At 38.7% G+C, this 22722-nt stretch overlaps 1 protein-coding gene across 3 annotated transcripts in view; it reads right to left on the bottom strand.

The window, feature by feature from the left end:
• Window positions 1-22522, bottom strand: part of LOC148424030 (sodium leak channel NALCN) — a 78937-nt gene extending 56415 nt beyond the window's left edge. For 2 of the 3 annotated variants that reach the window (XR_015865674.1, XM_088415488.1), the window contains exons 1-12: window positions 22423-22522; window positions 19124-19231; window positions 18846-18907; window positions 17777-17917; window positions 16622-16804; window positions 14357-14440; window positions 14098-14237; window positions 13875-14003; window positions 10588-10739; window positions 10363-10505; window positions 10159-10263; window positions 9655-9741 (exon numbers count right to left, since the gene is read on the bottom strand). Coding sequence is in view for 2 of the 3 variants with exons in the window: in XM_088415488.1 (XP_088271614.1) it covers window positions 9655-9741; window positions 10159-10263; window positions 10363-10505; window positions 10588-10739; window positions 13875-14003; window positions 14098-14237; window positions 14357-14440; window positions 16622-16804; window positions 17777-17917; window positions 18846-18887 (1206 nt within the window). In the remaining variant the exon portion in view is untranslated. The remainder of the gene's footprint in view (window positions 1-9654; window positions 9742-10158; window positions 10264-10362; window positions 10506-10587; window positions 10740-13874; window positions 14004-14097; window positions 14238-14356; window positions 14441-16621; window positions 16805-17776; window positions 17918-18845; window positions 18908-19123; window positions 19232-22422) is intronic. The other variant, XM_088415489.1, reaches the window with a different exon arrangement.
• Between the last annotated feature and the right edge of the window lie 200 nt (window positions 22523-22722).

Genomic DNA, 22722 nt, shown 5'->3' on the forward strand with positions numbered 1-22722 from the left:
TTTCCGAAAATAATGTCAAAGGGACAGTGTGTAAGATTTTGACCGTTATTTATTAAAATGCAATAAATTAAAGGATTGTAAATTTCCAAAACATTCAAATGAATTTGTTCTTAATGACCACCAGTATGTTTTAAATATTATCATACGTCTAGTTATTAAATGATATTACATGGCCTTCTCCGGACGCGGCCAGTTTGTTATAGCTACAGACAATGGTAAATGCTGCACCTGCAGCACCTCCTGCTGTTCGTAATGAAAAACTATCTAAATCTTACACATTATCCCTTTAAGAATGTCGTTGTGAGGTCTTAATTGAATAGCATTTTTATTAAAGATGCGTATTTGAATACATCTTAGTGAACAACGAGAGAAATTTACGACTGTACTTATGTATTGTGGACACTTGCAATCGACGGATATGGCAACTACCCTTCGAACGTTCTTAAGTTCAATCTTAATATAAAATTAAGTGCATAGCGTTTAACTGAACGTTAGAAGAAAACTTTTGGTAGCTACAAGAACTAAAAAATGTACTTTAATTGCCACTCAATTTTCACGCAGCATACTTTTGACAAGAATGCAGCATAGCAGAACATTGTCGTTACCGTAATAATGTTTTCTACATACGCTAATGATTTTAATATAGGCTCAATATAACTCAAAGCCTGGGAACAAGATACGGTCCACTACATTATTGTATGTTGTTGCGAAGGCAAAGTGTTACGTTAAATATTATCAACACTATGCTGCTTGCTATAATAACAAAATTGCAAACTGTATACATTTTTAAAAACATTGAGACAATGCAAGCATTTTTCCTTTGTATCTTTCATTTAAAATGAATGTAATAATTTTTTAACTAACCGTTTTTACTGGCCTTTAGGACTTTATTCCTGCCCATTCCTCAACTTTTGTACATATAAGGTATATAAAAGTTCACAGTCATAGCCATGACTATGATATGGCCCAAGGCAGAAATGAGTTTGACAGGTTCTGTAAAGGCCTATTGACTATTGCTTATTACATATCACAAGATACATTGCCAGTGTTGATTGTTACAGCTCACTTTCAATCTCTACATACTGCCCAGTCTCATTGCCCAATGTTGTAATTATAATAATTAGTATTTGCTAAACATGTATACACTATGCATTTTTACACTGGCATTATTATTAAGTTGTGCCACCTTCCATGTTTCTGTATTTTATTCAACAGTGTTAATTCCCCTAGTATGTCGTTCCAAACAATGAAAAAGATCATGTATTTTTGTATTTTGTATTATCTATTAATGTATTCATGTATTTTTAATACAGCTCTTGAATTGTTTATTTAAATTTGGCTGAAGGCTGTGAATAACATGGAATGAAATTTGACTGACATTTAGGACTGTGGAGTATGTAAAACCTTTAGTAGGTTGGCAATCCATCAAAGCAGTAGCAAACAACAACAGCCCGACCTTGAGGGTCTTAATAATATCCGTTGTGCTTTGCCACCTCTGCCTCCTTTTCCTGTCTGGCTTTTCATGCTTGTGCAAATATACAGTGTGCCTTGGCTGATGACCGTACAGACCGAATAAATGTTCTCATTCATATTCACAAACACTTGACTGTGTGTCACTTCTTATTCATTTCCGGTGTCTTTTGTGTCCCATCTTAAAGCAAATCCACCAATCTACCGATACGTTCTGTGTTTTTGTTTTTTGTTTTTTAACTCATGTTCACTCCTGATCACACTGGGATTCATTTCTTCTTTCTCTATTTTATTTTTATTTTCTCAATAATGTCATGAAGGCTACTTTACTCAGCACCTGGTCATGTGGCATACACGGTAGTCTGGTCATAATAAGTCAAAATAAAGTCATAATAAAAGCAATCACCTCTCTTGTTGCACGAGAAAATCCTCACCTTGGTGATGATTATTGACAGGGTAATATCATGAACAGTCATTTCAAGGTGAGTCTTGAAAGCGTATTTTAATTTAGCTCATTCTTGTTAAAGTGGGCTATTGCTTTTAAAACAAACACTAATATTTCAGACTTTGCAAGGTTTACAATCACTATATACTGTACATCCATCCATCCATTTTGTATAGCCGCTTATCCTCACAAGGACAGCAGGCTCCCTGGCGCCTATCTCAGTTAGCTTCGGTCAGTAGGCGGGGGACACCCTGAACTGGCTGCCAGCCAATCGCAGGGTACACAGAGACAAACAACCATTCACGCGCCCAATCACACTAAGGACAATTTAGTATGTCCAGTACATACCAGTGCATATGATAATGATTTTTTTTTTCAGAAATGCGTATTTGATCCTGAAATAAAATTCCTGAAAGTCTTGTGATAAGAACAGCATAACTCTGCAAAGGACTCAATTTTTTCTTCTTTCCCTAGCAGGTTATTCCATGTCAAATAACGGCTAAAATATTAAAATTCAACCCAAGCAAATATTGTTTTGAATGAAATAAATTGGAGAAGGCGTTTGGAAGCAATTGGCCACCGAATTCTTTTATATTTTCACCAAAAGATATGGGGTTGCCCTCTTTTGAACTCTTATATATCAGAAACTACTGGGTCTATCTTCAAAGAACAGATATTGTTAAAAAGGGAATTCAACAAGAATTCCACAATCATCATCAGATCATTTAGAACAGTGGTTCTCAAAGTGGGGTCTGCAGATCCCTGAGGGTCCGTGGCCTGACTGCAGGGGGTCGGTGAAATAATTTTGGGTATTTTGGGTGATTTAGTTCATTGTTTAATAGTTACAAATGTGTGCCTTGTTTGGCTTAGTCTTTGTTTTTTGGCGGCGCTTCTGGCCGATGTTGATATTTTGTGGTGGGGAAGGACAGCGTGCAAATGTTTTGCAGTAAAAATCATACTTGTTTGCATTTATTTAACATTTCGTATTGAAAGAAATATCATTTGTAATTCAGATTTATGATTGCTTTAATCTACGCAATTTGTCTACGCAAGTACAGTTTGACAATATAAATGAGTCAGAGCAGTGCTACTGACACAAGTAAATTAAAGAAGAATTACACTCATTTGCAGTTCGCTGTCTCTCTACCTGGATGGAAGCCACTGTAACATCTAGAATGGACAGAACAGTGGATTATTAATCAAAAACTAAATATTTTTGTTAAAAATTATTTTAAATTAAACTGTGAACGTATTCATGACTTCAATAAAGCAATCAATTCAACTATTTTCAAACATTTTTAAAACGGAATCAGTTTTAAATTTGCGTTTCGTGTCTACAATTGCTTGCTAACGGGGCGAAAAAGTCAGCAACGCTAATGCGGCATTTGATTTTACCATACTGTTTTTGACTGAATAATTGGCAGCAAATTTTTTGGAAGGAATTGACCCAGTTTGGTCAAAGGAGACGTGCATGTTGCAATTTTTATTTTCTAAATTTCAGTGTAGCTGTAAAATAACAAATATTCTTGTTGTCAAAATTGATGTGTTGCTTTCTAAAAGGGGTCCCTGACTCCATAAAGTTTGAGACTCCCTGATTTTGAAGATTGCTGTGTCATTCAGTCAGTTGGAAGATAATTAAGATTTTTACTGATGAACTTTAAATTGATCTTGTGGTTCCTGACCTTTAATGGTGTCTCCAGGATGGTCTGTTTTACACTGACAAGCTCAATGCATGCTTTTTCAATCAAGAAAATGGTATTGATCTTATTTGCATCCTGGAACAGATCATGTGCAAACATTGAGGTTTTAATAATTTTCAAAAGTGAGGTTTGTGTGCGCATACAAGTTTATAAATATTCACGGTCTTTCTTGGCAAACAACTGAGATTAGAAGATAAACACATTGAGACTGTGATAGCTAGTGGATGTTTGGCAATGTCACCCCTCAAGAGAGGACTTCCCGCTCCATCCAAAAAGAGCAGGTGGTCAATCAATTGCATATTATCACTAACTGCTCCTTCCCTCCAAACTACACGAGCGTACAATCACATACACATTACCAAATAGGATGAGCAATGTCTACAAGTGGAACAGAGGTCTTCCTGTGTAAATTCAGGTTTTTTAATAGTCTGGTGGGTTCAGGTGTTGGTGTGGGTAAGACGTGGAGACATTCTTATCATTTGAAGACCAATTACTCTGGAAATAGGCAGAGCAGAACACAAGCTCACGACTGGCTTCCCCTGCACATCCATGCGGATGGTAGGGCAGTCTGGACCTCCAAGACTACCTGTCCGTTCAGCACGCTTCACTTCTTTCAGTTACGGGTGACAAAGCTTAGCGACAGACAGCGTGTTTAGCTGTTTAGTTAAATGTCAGGTCTCAGAGAAGAGTAGCTTTCCCTCATTTATCAAAAATTGCAAAAGCTGCAATAGTCAGACTGGTACTTGTATTTTAGTTCTTAATTTTACATCAGAAGCAGTCATCAACAATAATCTTTTTCGATGATTCAAATAGACAGTTTGATGAACATGTTTTATTTTGAGTACTGTAATTCCCCAAATATAGGACGCACCAATATGTATGACGCACCCTTAATTTAAAGAGCAAATTCTGGCATATTCTATGTTATCGTGTGTAGGACAGTTTGGTGACTATGTAAAAAGTATAGCAAAACAGAATAAAAATCTTCTCTGTAAATTATCTATTGTATTTGTGAGTGAGTGAGTGAGTGAGTGAGTGAGTGAGTGAGTGAGTGAGTGAGTGAGTGAGTGGGTCTCTGATCATAGGGAGGAGCATGTGAGGGTGCAAGGGAGAGTACTGTTGAATAAATGAATAAATGAATAAACCCTACCGCCTTGTTTTCCTGTTTGGTCGGCTACAGGCTCCATTTGAAGTCGCATGTGAGGGCCGTCAGCTGAAAGCCTTGTGAAAGCGTCACGTCACTAACCTGCTCTGCTACAAGAATCGATTCCTTCTTGAAATCTACTTTCTATCTATTATTCTTCTGTATGAAAGAGGATAGAGACAGACGCCGGTTCAGTTTTCTTGCTTCTTTTATTGAAAATAATGCAGTAACAACCTCGGCTAACATGAGCAGCAACTAACGTAAGCCAACTGACTGCCTCCAGTCTAAGCCCGTCCCATGACCATGATTACGTACTATAAGTAAGTATACGTCCCCTTGCCCATGAGCCATCACTTTACCTTGGTGGAGGGATTTGCATGTCCCAGTGACCCTAGGAGCTAAGAATAATATATCTGGATCGCCTGTTCTCTTGTGCAGACGCATATCACCAGGGCCCCCCTCTGGACCTAGGGGCTAGCCGGCAAGCGCCTGATAGCCAGACCTGCACCCATGGGGTCTGGCCGGGCACACCCCAAATAGGCAATGAGGGTCTCCCTTCCCATGGGCTCACCGCCTGTTGGAGGAGCCAAAGGGGTTCGGTGCGGAGATTTCTGGCTGGTGGTCAAGGTCCTAGTGCTCTGATTCCTGGCTAAAGAAGCAAGATCTTGGGACATGGAATCTCATCTCTATGGTGTGGAAAAAACCTGAGCTGGTGTGCAAGGGCAATTTCCAACTAGATACAATCAGTCTCGCCTCTCCACACATCTTGGACTCCAGCACCAGTCCGCTCGAGAAGGGTTAGACTCTATCCCACTCTGGAGTTGCTCATGATGAGAGGCGCAGAGCCGGTCTGGGCATATTGATTACTCGCACCTTGGAGCCTGTATGTTGGGGTTCACTTCGGTGAACGAGAAGGAGGCCTCCCTCAGCCTTTGGGAGGGGGGATGGGTCCTGACCATCATTTTTTGCCTATACACCAAATGTCAGGTCAGAGTACTTACTCTTTTTGGAGTCAATGGTGGGTGCTCTCTCTGAGGATGCCCTCATTCTGCTGGGGGACTACAATGTTCATTTGGACAATGACAGTGAGACCCAGAGGGGCATGATTGGGATGAATGGACCCCCTGATCTGAACCCGAGAAATGTTCTGTTACTGGAGTTCTGTGCTTGTCACGGATTTTTCATAACGAACACCATGTTCAAACATAAGGATGTCCATATGCCCACTTGGCACCAGTAAACTATAGGCCGCAGTTCGATGATCGACTCTGTGGTTGTGTCATCACATTTGCAGCCGCATACTTAGGACACTCAAGGTGAAGGTCGACCAACAGGGGTCTGGGGAGGGAGAAGCATTGCACTATTAACACTCTGTAAAGTGGAGAGGGAGGTGGAGCCCACCTTAGGTCTATTAAGACTTCAGGGCGTGGGGACCAGGCCTCGGGCGCATTGGGCTGACCACCCAACTGCCTTAAACCCCAAACTGTTACGGCAACACGGATTGTTGCAACTGCAACTATCTCTGCCCGATGCCTCAACCAGAGGCTAAAAGGAATTACTACAATAGTGGAGAGGCTGCACTCCTAACATCAACTCAAGATGCCGTGGACCAGCGGGCAGAATACTTTGAAGACCTCCTTAATTCCACCCACATGTCTTTTTGTGAGGAAACAGTGTTTGGAAACTCCGAGGTGGAATTTCCTATCTCTGGGATCAAATTCACTTTAGTGGTTAAAAGACTCCTTGGTGTCAAGGCTCCTGAGGTGGATGAGATCCACCCTGAGTTCGTAAAGGCTCTGGATGTTGTAGGGCTGTCCTGGTTGACACGCCTCTACTACATTGCATGGAAATCTGGGACAGTGCCTCTGGACTGGCAAACTAAGGTCGTGGTCTCCCTATTTAAGAAGGGGGACCGGAAGATGTGTTCCAACTATAAAGCAACAACACCTTTGTGCCTCACAAGTAAGGTCTATTCTGTTGCAGAGCATGGTCTGTTGGGAAGTCAAACCTTGGATTCAGAAGGCGCAGTGTGGTTTTCGTCATGGCCATGGAACAGTGGGCCAGCTCTACATCCTCAGCAGGATGCTGAAGGGTACATTAGAGTTTACGAAGTTTTAAGATGCGTCAAGAGATCACACAATAACACAGAATCCTACCATAAAATCTGTACCTTTGTCCGGCCATGTGGTTCCAAACACACATTTTTGCCACTTGACTGTTTTCTAGATTTTTTAGTTAAAAACTAAAAATTGAAACGTGAAAAACGTGAAAATCTTTTCGAATAAGGCGGGTGTGTATTTTCTCTTTGACGGGTGGTCAGGGTGAGGGTGGTGTTAAGGAATTAATAGAAATGCATTAATAAGCAAATAAAACTAGGATTATTTTCAGGATATGGGGCCAATATAATTTTATTGATAACTAACTAGCTAGACTATTCCTTTCGTTCTGTGCTCAACTCAAGTATTTGACTGGAGTATAACACGCTCAGAATGTCTACTACATTTGCTGAGTGTTTTTCAGTATTTCTCTGCATTGTTCTGAAGTGCAACGCTGCAAGGGGAATGTACAAGGTGCCCGCACAGGCGCAATGATGCTGAAAACACAACCATTTGAATATGGAGTTTAATTTTTTGTAGGATTTCCCACTAAATTCTCTTGAGAGCGCATTGCTGCGGGTGATCCATTTAATGGAGCAGAAGGCTCAGAGGGAAGTCAGCCGTGTTTATCCCTCTGGTTATCCCTATCTAAATCCTCCCTCCAAGTGGTGATGGTGCTCCGGAGGGGACACACTGCATATTCTGCATGCTATATTTCTTCTCAACATTCCTCTATTTTTAAATTCTTTCCTCACCCATTTGTGTGTTGACGCTCACCATCTCTGTCATAGCCACAAAGTCTATCGGCAGTCTCTCGCAGCTTGAAGCAGCCTTTTGCCCTAAGCCACTATCAACAGAGGTCCAGCTGCAAGCTGTGTTTAGCTTATCTCAAAAGCACCGCTGTTTGGATCACACTGACCACAAGTCTAACAGCAGCATGCTGCCTTGTGCAGACGTCATTTAAAAGTCATTTATTGCTGTGGCAACGTCATTGGAACGTCAGTGCAAATCCACATGTCATTTAAACTTCAGTCACTTCTCAAGGCTTAGTTCACTGATGCTTGGTTGATATTGATTCTTAATTCTATTACACAAAACGAGTCCTAAAAAAATTGCACGTTATCATTAAAATGCACTCATTCACTGCCATTGACGGCTATAGAAGTTGACGATTTAACCATCCATCTTCTGTAGTCACTTATCCTAACTAGGGTCGCTGCCTCAGGGACAGTTGACACAGGGAGGAAGAACCATCCATGCACCCAATCACACCTAAGGACAGTTTAGAGTGTCCAACATACATAGAGTGCATGTTGTTGGAATGTGGGATAAAGCCAGAGTGCCCAGAGAGAACCCGCGCAGGCACCGGGAGATGAGGTAAGATGCGAAAGTTATGGTAATTGTAGGACAAAGTAAAGAAGTATGTTAAGGTAAGGAATGCACAATAAGGTTAACTCACAGTTGGATATAAGTCTGAAAATAATATAATAAAAAATATTTATTATAAAAAATATAATAAATAAATGCAATAAAATAATTTTGGCCTGCATATCCGCATATTAGTGTACACATCAGAACAAATACATTGAGCCAATCACAGCAACACAGGGAAGATGATTTATTTTTGTCATGTGAAGTGTAACTGTGATCAAATAAAAATTGGCATCTTTTTTTTCAGGCACTTGTTTTTTTTTCTGCTCAGACCAGGGGTGTCAGCCTCATTTTAGCTTGCAAGCCTTATGGTGGAAAATCTATTTCTAAGTGGGCTAGACAAATAAAAGCATGATATGTATTTATATAACTTTAAAACAACAACTTCATATGTATTTTAATTTTTTTACTGTCTAAAATAGTAAAAGCACAACATCACTATTAATCATAAAAAATTAACATTACTAATAATCATAAAACTTAAAAGTCTTTCATTTATTATAAAATCAACTCATTTTTCTACCTTATAAAATCAACTTGCAGGGCGGATAAAACCCAGCAAGAAACAGCCTGCAGGCTTTATGTTTGACACGACTGGCTAAGTCAAACATTGAACCTGTTTAAATGCTGTAAAAAAAAAAAAAAACATTAATAAATAGTTGTTTAAAGTATTTTTTGTGCTGTTTCCTTGTTAATGTTAAAAAGGACACAGTTGAAGGTATACTTATACTTTTTTTATAGATAATGATCTTATTTATGGTCGGCATGGCAAGTGGGAGGGATGCAAAATTATGGTCGGCATGGCAAGTGGGGGGTTTCGAAATAATTTCTCTTTCCTAGGAGGGGGCTTTGCAAAATATTATTGAGAAGTACTGTTTTATTTTAAATAAAATATTATAGTCCATTAATACATTATCTGTTTAACTTTTTCACAAGGCAGAAGTGAAAAAAAAGTCTGCAGAAAAAGATACAAAAAAATGGTTGTGACTTGTCAGTTCTCACTCTTTACTTTAAATAGTTTGAGCAAAGCACTGAGTGGGGGAGCAACAAAACGTTACAACTGAATGCAGTAAAACATGTTTTCATTGGTGGTTTTAAATGCCCCAGGCTGAAAAAAACATAGGAATCCAGTCATTCGTATGCAATAAAAAAGTAAAATATTGTCAGAAAGGGTGCACAGGAAGAAGATCAGATAGTATAGCAAACCCATGAGAAAGAAATACTTTTCCCCACTTCTAAAGTTCAAGTGACATTCTATCAACAAAGCGAAGCCCGTCTTAAATTTGCAAGTGTGCGTTTAGGGGGAATTTACACATTCTTATAGTAGCGGCAACACTGATCGCGAATAAAATGTGTTAGAGGATTCACCTGAAGGCAGGCAGGTGCTCGTCCATGTGGTTTGTTGACGTCCACGGCAACAAGCTGCCATCCCCCAGCAGCATCTTCGTGGAACATCTGCAGCATGAGGACACCCCATCCAAATAATAAAAAGATAAATGAAATGAATTTAAATATACACCATTTAAAATAAAACACAGAATTCATACAATCTTTAAATAAATAGGGTGCAATATGATTTGAGTATGATTTGATTTTAAAGTACAATGATTTTAGAGGGATTATGAACATATTTGGTTCAAGAATACGAGGAGACGATTTACATTCTCCAGTAGGTAGTTCTGTATTGGTTAGCAATTATGTCAGTAAATAGGCTCAGCAGTAAAACCTTGAATGTCCCTAAGCGAACAATTGGAACGGGTTAATTACAATATTCTGGTTTTGTATTTCTTGAGAAGAAAAAAATAGTACAGTTGGAGACTACTCTGTTGTCAATATTGCAAAAGTAAAATTACTTCCAAAATATGACAATACCTGCGTTGTTGCTGTGGATGTCGTGCTACTCCTGGACCCCCACATCTGCTGAAATTGAACTCTGATTTCAGCAAAGGTCTCGATGATGACAGCAATGAAGACGTTCTGTTTAAGGACAAACAGCACCATTGGTCGGCAAGATCGAAAGCTAAAGAAGGTTCAATTCCAGGCGACCGGAAAAAAAAGATCAGCAAATGGTCTAACCTTCACAAGCCATGCCAGAAAAAAAATGAGAGTGATAAAATAGAAGTAGGAACGCCAACGAGGGAAACTGTCAATTGCTCTGTACATGAGGAACACCCAACCCTCCTGAGAAGCCGCCTCGTAAACAGTAAAGATGCTTGTTCCTAAAAAACAAAAGAAGAATATGGTGGTTACAAGGACAAGTCTTTTCTTTTCCTCTGGAAATGACTTATGACAAGACTTTACCCAGCTCATTGAAACCACTGTAGCCAAGTTCCTGCCTGCTGAGGCCCAGTTCTTCCAGGTCCATACATTTAAAGCCCAGTGGACACTGGTAACCCTCACCATCGGGGGAGCAGTGGGTATCTGGGATTGCCAAGCTATTCCATGTCACATTGCTAATCAAATGAAAACACGAATAACCATTGCATTTGGTTGTCGGTTGTAATCACAGTGACACGACATCTGAAATCTTCTCATACAAAAGTGAAAAAAAGAACACTGACAACATATAGTATCTGATATAGGATGCGGGGATGTTAGAATTTTCTACACCAACCAACCTACCCTCTGATGACAAACAAAAAAACTGTCAGGATTGCTGAAATAGCATAGTTTTTAAATGTTGAGAACTTGAGTAAAGTGGCGGCTGAAACAATTTGAAAGGGGCATGTTTTTGAAATGTGGGAGGAAGCCTGTGTGCCAGGAGCGAACCCATGTGGGCACGGGAAGAACATACAAACTAACATTGTCCCAAAAGTAAATTGAAAATGCTCTCCCCCACAACGGTGCTAACACCAATTTTTAAATGCACATATCTATATAAAAATTAAAAAAAAAAAAACATCCAAAAACAAAATTACAAAAAAGAAAAAAGAATGAACTCGAACCATGTTAGCCCGCATTTTGTGATAGACTTGCACTGGGCATTAAAATAGGGCTCCAGGTGTTATTTCAGGAGAAACTAATGAAAATTAATTACTTCAATTTGACTGTCCAGACATTCATCTCAAGGGCGAGGGGAATCTAACAGGGATTCACATTTTGCAACGTCACAAAGGGCAACCAAAGGCATGACAATGCAACAAAATAAAGCTAATTAAACACGGAGAAATAATAATAACATTGTGTCTTATCAAAGAATTTAACTTTCTTGATGAAAAAAAAAAAACAGGGAATAGATAAACCCCCAAAGGAGACATCAAATATGATGTCAATAATAATAATGAAGTGAGTCAAATTGAGTAGGAAGATTATAGATCTGTGAAAAGGAATGACTGGTATTTATCATATTTGTTGAAAAAAAAAATGTGACCACTCAGTATGAGAGTGAAGATTAAAGATTGTTTTACTTTTTTCTTGCGTCAATAATAACATTTCATTTTTATACTGTGTTGACAACGCACAGCTTCTTTCAGGAAGACTGTCGAGCCATAAAGGTTTTATGATAGCGACAGTGACTCCGCAAAAGATTAACTCAATTTCCTTTATTTCCTTTGTGGAAAAAAATAGATTAGATGGAGGATGGCCAGGATGGACTGTACCCGACATTTCTGTTTTTTATATTTTAAATAAGCAATAATAATACCTTTGTGTGCAATTCATGATATGAAATCAAATAGCAGGCGAAATCCTGACATCCACAAGATCCTCCTATTGTTAACAAATCCGACACCCTTTTCATCTCATACCCGCTGCCCCTGGTATATTCCTTCCTAATTTCCATCACATCTCATGTGTGTGCAAAGCTGTGGGGCTTTTGACTTTGGGTCAAGGACATGCAGCAGTTACAGATAAGGCACATCTGTTCTCTCTGACATATTTTAAAGCACATAGTGGATTTAGGCAATAGGAAACAGGGGGATCGCATCAGACACGCTGCTTTTATGTGGCCGCATTGGTATCTAAGGTGTAAATGTGAGAAAGAACTGAGGTTTCTCTCTTGCACGTAATGGTCAAGGTTTCCCGAGGGTGCGTCGGCACAAACACGGAGATAGATGAGGAACTGGGGAGAATGAATGAGCTTCATTCAAAAGGACTAGGACGTACAATTAATTTGAACAATTGCTGCTAATGGTAAATACAATATAGTATATGTGGAAGAGCGTTACGCCTACCTGATTCCAAATCTCCGCGGAGTTGTACATACATCCTCATTATGAGCAATGCCATTTTAATCATGCTGTAATTAATTGTGCTTCAATTTGAATTAAACAGTGGTGCAGAATAATGAGGCTCAATGGGTATTGGGCAGTTCCATGACTATGGAGAAGAGGCTGATAATCACGACTACCAGCGAGTATGTGTTTTTAGGATAAAAACATCAAAGACAACTGAGTTGTGGGACATATTTACAGTATGAACCCCTATATTTAGCAAACCATTTCACAAATATAACCCTACAACCTGGAGCTTCTCCACTGCAGTACGATAAAGATTTATTTTAAACTATAATTCAAAACTGAAGCTGAAAATCTGAAATTAATACCCGGGATGTATACTCGAACAGTCTGAATTTGTTTGTCAAGAACATTGTGATATTGTCAAGAACATTTATTTCACAGCCAATACAACAACATTTCAAACAATGTTAATATTTTCATTATACTGTTATGCTATTTTCTTTTTTGTTGCAAAGCTACTTTTGTTCATAGGGATGATGCAATGACGTCAGCGAATGTTGTTGTTATAGGTTGGCTCTGATAGTCCCTATCTTACTGCTTGTCAGCCTATTACACGATCTAGTAAACTAGCAAATTCCAAGTTTGCTTCACAGGTCAACATAATTATTATTCGACAATAACATGTGTAGAGGTAACGTTGAATATAAATCATTAACACTAAACGGTGGTTAACTAGCAGACTTCTCTATGTGGTATATGTCTTTTAACATAGAATTTTATGACCATTATCTTAGTGCCTGTGTATGTAATATTATGACGCTTTACTGTGAGGAGAAACTATGATTTCTCATTTATGTATTACTTATTTAGTTATTATGTACCCTATTTATTGTTCATATGATTTATAAGCATCAATTGAAGAAGCGCTCCCAATTGTGTTGTATACATGTGTACAATGACAAAGGTATTCTATTTTATTCTATTCTATTGGAATGGGATTTTTTAGGTGAGCCTTATCAACCATGTAAGCAGAAGTAGAAGCATAACACCAATGAAATATTTAGACGGAAAAGATTTCTACGATTGGTCATGAACACAAAGTAAGTCATTGAATAAATATTATGGTGGTATGTGAGCTTGCCTTTTTGTCCCATTTTGTAACGACATATTCTTTCACCACTGTACAAAAATATATCGCTGTGCATGCTTGTTTCATTTAAAATCTTTGAACGTTGTATGCCATTGCTGTGCCATTACCAAAGCAGTGTAAATCCAAGTCAAGTATAATGATGATTGCATAGACCAGCGCTCATCATTTTTCCATAGTATCTTTAGCTTGGATTGGTTAGATTAAGACAAATGTCAAGCAACATAAAAAAATACTGTATAAAGTATTGAAGTGTTATTTACCCTTTCTGTGTGTCATTGGTTACACAGTGGTGGTTGAATGTTCCAAACATCTGCACACCCAGAATTCCATAAAGCAAGAGAAAAAACAGCAGAAAGATAGATACACTCCAGATCTGCTCCCCAGAGCGCCTGCCAGCCAACAACAAGAATTTACAAACACATTTTAGTGGCCTAGTTCCTTATACACAATCAGTTTTGGTAAGAATAAAATGCTCAGTCGTACTTAAGAATGTTAGTGATGCGGGAGCGAGGGAGCTCAAAGCGGAAGTAGATCCTGAAGGCCCGAATCATAATGAGCGCTCTGGGGATTCTCAGCATCCCCCATGGAGACATCTGATCCACGAGCTCAGCTATCTCAAACACCTCAAAACAAAGAGAGGCGGATGGTTAAAACAGTAACATGCCTTAAGTAAAGCTGTCTAAGCAAATTTAAGTTGGTAAAAAATGAAAGTGCAGTAAAAATAGTCAATGTCGCAATATACCTGCAACACAAGGGACACCCAGATGAAAAACACCATGAATCCATCAAACATGCACCAGCGATCTTTCACATAGGAGTTATCCCCCTGTGCAGATTGGAGGAGGAAATGGCAATGGAACAAATCAACAGTTAACAATCCAAAAACAAGAATGTAACACTTTTAATGATGAGAAGCAGCCCACGGCTTTCCTTTGTATCTCACACATACGCACGCGCACACACACAAACACACGCACAAACACACACACACTATTTCTTCCCTGATGTCTTTGAACACACATATACAGACACGAGGTTCAACCTCTATAGAGCCAGTAGCTTGTCAGGAATTGACACCCAGCCCATAAAGCATCAACACAAAATCATCAACGAACAAACTGGAACGTAATAGTGACAGAAATAAAGTAAAACAGTACTGTCAATGCGGGGCTGAGAATTACATTTGTTAACTTTAGCCAAAAGGTTGACTACATTCATGAATGGAGAAAATAAATTTTAAAAAAATTCTAGTCATGATTCCATCCATTTTTTTTCATATTCATTTCATTTCATATTATTTCCATATATTTGGACACAGAATTTACAAAAAGTAATAGAACAGAACTATTAATTATACTGTGCCCATCACGCAATCTGAGGTCATCACATATCTAACCACATAGGTGATTTTTTAATCAGATGGAAGCTAGCTTGTGGCATAGTGAGAGACGAAACTGTTATGTCCTTTGCCCATTCCACTTGAAATTCTTTGTTTTGCCTTACACATAATAAATTGGTGGTTTAAAGAATAATTATGCAATGTCAGCCATGGGATGTTGAACTCAAGGAACTCCGCAGACCATTGAGACTCATTGGAAAATACATACCATTCGTACAGCACGAGGGGGATCGTACATCAAACATTAATTTTATCAGGGATTAAGTGGGCATTTAAATAAAGAAAATTAGTGCTATAACTAACAATTATTTGAATTATTCTGTTCATTTTTAAGACTTATCGAATCTTTGAAAAAACATTTTTAGATCACTTCCCTTTATTAAAAAAAACGCAAATATATCAAATTGACAGTGCGGAAGATGTATTTGTTATGATTCACTTAACAGTTTGGTCCGTAACATATCAGAAAATCATTCTATATTGGCTACCACTTGCTTTTTCTTGATTTATTTTGCGTTTTTAAAGGACAGAAAGTCACCATTTTAGTTTGGTGTCACGTCTGTGAGCTGCTTTTATTTCTGAAAAACCATCCTCCAAGACTGGTGATTCCAGTATTTTAGCCAGGTGTTGCAGCTAAGAAAAACATGAATCTTCAAAAAAATGAATAAAAATAAACAGCCTTAAATTAGTAATAGATTTGTCTTTCATAAATCCTAATCCTAATATTTTTTTAACTCACCCACACAGGAATAAAAAAATACGGATGTGTCAACAGGTATATATGGTACTGTGTGTAAATCTTTCAGCATTCCGCTCATGCGGAGAAGCAACCTGTTTTCGACACGATAAGCCGAAGAAAATGACAAAAGCCCCGAGGTATAAACAGTGAAATGTCAAGGGGACATTGGATGCAGAAGAGTATGAGGAAGAAAGACTGCAAAATAGCAGGGTGTCGTTTAAAAAACATTAGAAATAAAAACATGAAATTGTTCAAGTAGTCACATGTATTCTAGTGTAGATTATATCTTTTAATCATTGAGGTCACATTAAATTGTTTTAAAGAAAATTAGGATTTTTTACAAGTATAAATTATAATGTTCCACTGCTGTTTTCAACCAATGGTAGATCAAACCGTGTCCTCATTTGCCTCCTTGTTTGTTATGCCTTACATGCCACGTTAGCTGACCACATGTTGCATGGTAGCCAGCTTTCCCTTTCTGGACGCTTCAGTTGAACCTTTCCTGGCTCCAGAGAACAGCAAAATTTACTGCATTTTACTGATTAGTTCCATTTATTCTTCCATTTTCCCTTAGTCTTCACTAGCTGGGCTGCAGCATGCACAAAAAGCGATAAAATCCACTTGTGCAATGTGTAGGTGAATTTCTGTCTGAAGTTTTCACGTGGCTGAGACTCAGCCACTGATTTTGCAACAATTCCAAATTTGAATCGCAGCAAACATTACAAAATTTCATAGATGGATGTGTCAGGGAATTTTCCATTCCATCATTCCATAACTGTACATTTGATGAAGACTACTAAGGTTAAATTTGAAAAAAAAAAAATGTATGTTTGTCACCGTTATGTAAATGTTGCAGAGCAAGTCGCTACCTTGATAATTCCCCTGATGTGCATCTTGGCGATCATCTCAGCTGTGTAGAGGAACATGAGCAGTGTGTCCAGCGTGAATGTCACATATTGCAGGGGCGGGTAGTGTTCAAATGTCTTGGGGGTGTTCATGCACACTGAGATAACGCTGATGATGGCACAGGCTCTCAGGAGGGTGTGCACCCACTACAGAAAATTGAGAGACAATGTGCAGTTTGGATGATTGTGTATTCAAAAGAGATGGATGATTGTGTATTCAAAAGAGACATTGAGACAGCAAAGTAACCAAAATTGTATACATATATACAGATATGTACAGTATATGCACACGGGCAACATAGATTTTAGATTCCTTTGAATTTTTATAGCGAACAATTTAAAAAGAAAATGTAATTGCTATTTTGCTACCCTGGGCTTCCAGAGCTTCCACAGCTTCCATCTTCCACTCATTTCCTCAAGTCTAACACCAAATAGTAGGCTAGCAGAACACAGCTACACCTAAAGTACTCCAACCGTAAGAGCTGACTTGTCAGTGAATTGGGTTTGCAGCAACAGACATGGAAGAAGCAACATCATGCAACGTTTGTTTAAAACCCGTTGCAACATAAGGACAGCAGCATAACCAACTTTTTTCAGGACCTAAAACAGAGTCAGTCACCCAAGTATGTAAGATGTCAATCTTACAATGGACGAGTCATTTACACAAATAAGCATTTATGATAAGAAATTGACATAATGGAGAGTGATCATTGAAGCACCCATATAAACGGTGCAAAAGACTGGGGCAGAATTGGTACACAACAAAATTGGCAGCATCTTATCCAGATATTTTTGTTGGTTTCTCAAGTGATACATGTTGTAATGTTTAGCTTTAACAAAGTTGTGAAAGATTTTAAGTGATCTTTATCAGTCCCATGAAGTGTGGTAATTTTTACTGCTTGTTCTGTTAACAGAAGTATTTTATGCAAAGACCTGCAGAAACTAAAATAAGAGCAACACTTGTTTTGACTTTCCTGTATCATTTTTTTGTATCATTCTTTTTCCTTAAAATAAAGGTGGGGTTAATAGGAAAAAAAATCCCAAATCCAAGCTTGACAGCTAGACAGACAGACAGACAGACAGACAGACAGACAGACAGACAGACAAAAGTGCACTCACTGGTTTGTTAATCCAGAAGATGTCAGCGCTGTCTGCTAGCGTCTCATCAGGCCCAAAGTCGGTCATGGGCTGGGTCTCGACCCTGGAGCTTTGTTTCCTCTTAAGCATGCTGGGGCTTGCCGTGCTATACAGAGAGTGGATCTGACAAAGAGAGTAGGTAGACCACATAGTGACCCAAGCTACATTAGGGAGACCACAACATTCTGTATCTGCATTCAAGTCCGGAAAGTATGATGTGAAATTTAGGTTTACCTTCATTTTGTTTTTGTTAAATAATTTAGTTTATATAGGAGTTTGACTAGACATGCATTATTGCACTCATTGTCTTTGTTTAAGCCTTTATGTAACCAACATTGACTCAAATGCTCGCCTAAACCATCTAGTGAGCTCCAATGCAAAAGATGTATCATCTTTATTAGCTTGAGGTTTGACGAGTATTTTTTTTTTCGTGTTTTGTCGTGTATTCAGTTTTACAGTAAATTCCTACTTGGGTATTTTCAAACAGCTTAAAGCATGCCTAATTGCCCATCTCTGGCACATAATAACTCCACTGACCTGTTTTCTAGAATTGGTAATGTGAAATGTATAATACAAAGTGTATAGAATGTGTCAACTATGTTTTGTATTTATTTAGGATGATCCAGCTAAGTACTGTAGAGGTATCACACATTTAGGACTCAGCAGTGGCTTAATGTAAAGAACAAATGCCCAGACTTGAACTGCAAGAACAGAGTTGTATTTCTAAATATGTTCAACACATGATGCATGATCCTATCATGTTACACAACAAAGCACACATGGAACACAGGACAAGTGTATTCACACTGGAACATGTCCAGAAACTTACCATGTGACGAGATCACACATGATCATCATTTAGCTGCATAAGCAAGTGTGACTCTTCTTATTTCAGCATGTGTGTGTTTGTGTGTGTGTGTGTGCATGTGTACAGAGGATATAAAAAGTTGTATACTTTTTAAATCCGCTGCGCAAAGGGAAAAGGTTGTATACAGGTTGCATATAAACAGAAGAAGAAATGACACTCTGAATGGAGACAAAGCGCACATACCAAAGGGAAAAGTAAAGCTGAAATTGCTCCAGCACTGCACATAACATGCGATCAGGCATACCCTGCAAATAACACAGTTAACAACAGTTAGTCAACATCATGGCTTGTATGGCGTACATTTACACTATACCCACAGCTACATTACGCTCAGAGAGACAGGAATGCCCACCACATCTGACATCAAGGCATATATGTGACACACTCTGTGAATGAGTGACCGAGTGTGGAGGAGGAAGACGGGGCGGAAGAAAAGGCAATTTGAGGGGGGGGGGACTCACTGTGAGGCTCCTCATTGGTGCGTTCATCCCCAGGGCACAGAGAGGTGGAGGGACCAACCAGAGAGAGCAGAGATGCAAAAAAACAAGTGTCCTCAAGGCCTGGATGTGCTGTAGCAGCAGCAAGTGGTGGACACAATGGTAGAAAAAAGGAGTGGGAGTACAGTATATAAAACAGTTTGATCCATTGAGATTAAACACACAATGCAATTAAATTACCCGCTGGTTTTAACGTGGTGTTTTGATTGATAATGTGTTCGAGGAATATGAATTGAGCAGCAAAATCCCCCCATTTTTATCCATAACAAGGAGTGGCCATTTTACCACTTGCTGTCGACTGAAACTATTGCTCAGGGCTCGGGTAATGATCACGGCTTCACTTGCTAACATCACAGAACCAAACTCAAAAAACAGGTGAGCCGTTATTGATTTTTTTTTTTTTTTTCCTGAGCCCTTGAGCAGTTGTGTGATTTTGCCTGAAATGGATAAAAAGGAGTGGATTCAGCTGCCTAATTTATATTCCGCAAGAACATTATTAATCAGAATACTATGCTTCGAGTAGTGGAAACACAATGAAACGTGTTAAGAAATGTTTGGATAAAAACTTAAAATCTGTATTATTTCTTTTTTTAGTCATTCCGGATGTTAATCGAAGAAATAAACACAACAAGCATTTATTCAAAAGTTTAAATAATTCAAATAAACTGTGCAAAATGTTCAGACGACAATAATGGAAAATGATATTAAATCCATTTCAACGTAAACTTGCCATTCTTGGCTAGGACAAAAAATAGCTATTCATAGCTAGGGTTGGCTTTCAGTCTCTAAATATGAATAATGGAAAGTCCAATCAATTTTAATCAATCTTAATTGAATTTATATTTTAATTTTCTGAAAATTGTTGACATGTTTTGTGATTCAACTATAGAAGGTGGACAGGAAATGCAAAGACAAAAAAAAAAAAACATTTACTATAGAATAAGAAATGTGATGTCTCTGTTTTGGCTGCTCAGTGCACCAACAATTTATCAACTATAGCAACTGAGTGTCACAAAAAAGGCAAAAACAAATCTAGCACGATGACAGGAAAGTTCAAGCAGAGCCTTGTTTGTCTTCCCATTTCAACTGCACTCACATTTAGAAACAATTAAAGCATGTGATTTTTGCACTTAACATATAGAGATGTGAGAAAGAGTGACAAGAAAATCACAGGGCCTGCCTGCTATTATGTGGGAGGACCAGTGGTGAGAACAGCAATTAACTTTCCATTTGGAGGAGACACGACGTGTGCCTCTTGGGCAGGATGCAATCACATTAATTGTAAGTCTGGATGTGTGTGAAGGATTCATTTCTCAACTTTTAAAACAAACTTAACAAGAAACATCAACAGCATTTTTCAGGACTCAGGAGTACAAGTACACTAATCTGGAACAGTCCAATAAAGCTGACGAAGAAAAAAACTTTGAGTCAATGTGTAGCTTACAAAAATTTGGGGAACAGCTCCTCTCATTACCAGCAAGAAGGTAGCATAAAATGAAATGGTACACTTTGCCTGTTCAGTGTCATATGGATAAAACAATTATTTTATTTGAAGTGCATCTGTGACTTTCAGAACGGAAACAAATAGTTTTATCAAGAAAAAAATCGATTTAATCGTGTTTTTGTTTCACTAACAATGGATGGATGGTTGTATTATAACAAGCATATAATAGTAAGAAGAAATTATTTACGACAACATGTGCAAAATTTTACAGTACATGCTAGCAGGGGTTAACTGCTAGCAGGGGAGAGACAATATATGGCATCATAGACAGGCGGCCTTTAATTCCATTGTCTTCTATTCAACATGCCACATTTGGCCATAATCTGCTAAGTCTGACTGAGTCAGTCCCACCTCATTCCAATAAATGACAAAGGGTCCTTGAATGCATCAGTATTGACGCTGACAACAAGTGAAACAAAAACATGTTTACATGCAGTTTTTCTTGATAAACCATATATGTTATTTTTTTAATATGCCAACGGGATCAGTTTGTACTTTCAGGAGGCAATCACCCCTTAAAAACTGCATTTTATATTTAGTTGTGTTATCTTTATAGGACATTGGAATAAGTTTTGATTAGTTCCTCGATTTAAAGTACCTGCTGATACCAATATTACCGATATCCGATCTGATACCTTAGGAAAACATGAGAAAAAAAAAGGAAGAAAAAGTGGTTCAAAACCAAGGAAAGGAAAGCTTGTCATACCATATCAGTGTTGATATGCAAGATATGCATGAGGAAGCACAATCATGTGCAGTGTTCTCAAATAAATGACTAGTCTTTATCATTTAATCATATCACTGAAATATATTCAGTCAATCAATCAAACTTTAGTATACAGAGATTTGTCAGCACAAGATTGTAATTCAAATTGCTTGCCATGAATTAAACCAAGTCCAATACCCACCACTTAAACACAAGAGAGTAAACACGCACAAGCACACTCAAAAGAAATAAAATGTAAAGACGCCTATAAGCCGGACCCCTATTCAGCTGAGTTTGGGCAGTAGGCAGGGTTGCCAACTAATTTCAGGGCACGCAGAGATAAATAACCATTCATGCACTCAATCACACTTATGGACAATTTAGTTTGTCCAATACACCTGCCATGCACGTTTGTGGGATGTGGGGGTAAGCCGGAGTGCCTGGAGAGAGCCCACGTGGACTCGTGGAGAACATGCAAACTCCACACAGGAAGGCCGGAGGGAGTTGCATTTGAAATCGGGTAAGAGAACTGTGAGGCGGATGTCCTAACCACTGGGCCACTGGGCCACGGAGCCACCATACCCCCATAACTACTAAACACAAATGAATACGTGTTAGACAGACAGTATGGGTGCAGTCTCACAATAATCACAAAGCTGTCCCGTGTGTCACTGACGAAAAGCTGCACACCATCTCACTATCTCATCTGCAATCAGGAGATGAATGAAAAGACAGTCAAGGTTACTATGGAAACGCGTTAGCACGAAAACGCTATATTTCCTCTAAAACAAGCCGACGACAACACTAATATCAATCGGTTGTATCAATGAGTACAACTAAAGAATCTTTGATAACGTCTGGCCATAATGACAATTTGTATTTTAGCAAATACACGCGAAATAAATAAGTCAAGGCCTACTAGGGAGGACTTCCGGTGCACAGCAAGCTAGCAGGTGGGAATTTCTTGCGCTCTTAATACGCACAACTACAATACCAGGTGAACGTTAAAATACCGATTCCGTGTCATACTTGCACACACACTAAATGACTTACGGCAGCGGGTTTTTCCCCTCATCGACCGCGACACATCGTATCCGTGTCATCAGCTGTTTTCCTTCAGTGAGTCTCTCTGTGTGTGTACTTTGGGCTCGCGTGAGGGATGTGAGTGCGCGCGCAGCCTGCAATCTCATCAGCAGCAGAGAGCGCGCCTCCGTTTCCATGGTAACACAAAACCAACGCTTTTGAAAGTCAACCCTCTTGATACGTCTTTTAATGCAATAGAATAATTATTTATTGAAGATTTTGTTAGGCTGGAGCATATTGACGTTGCAAGTCACAATGCTTTTTTTTTTT

This window comes from Hippichthys cyanospilos, chromosome 5 (genome assembly GCF_059441005.1).
Source record: "Hippichthys cyanospilos isolate Australia breed blue-spotted pipefish chromosome 5, RoL_Hcya_1.0, whole genome shotgun sequence".
NCBI classification, from domain to species: Eukaryota; Metazoa; Chordata; class Actinopteri; order Syngnathiformes; family Syngnathidae; genus Hippichthys; species Hippichthys cyanospilos.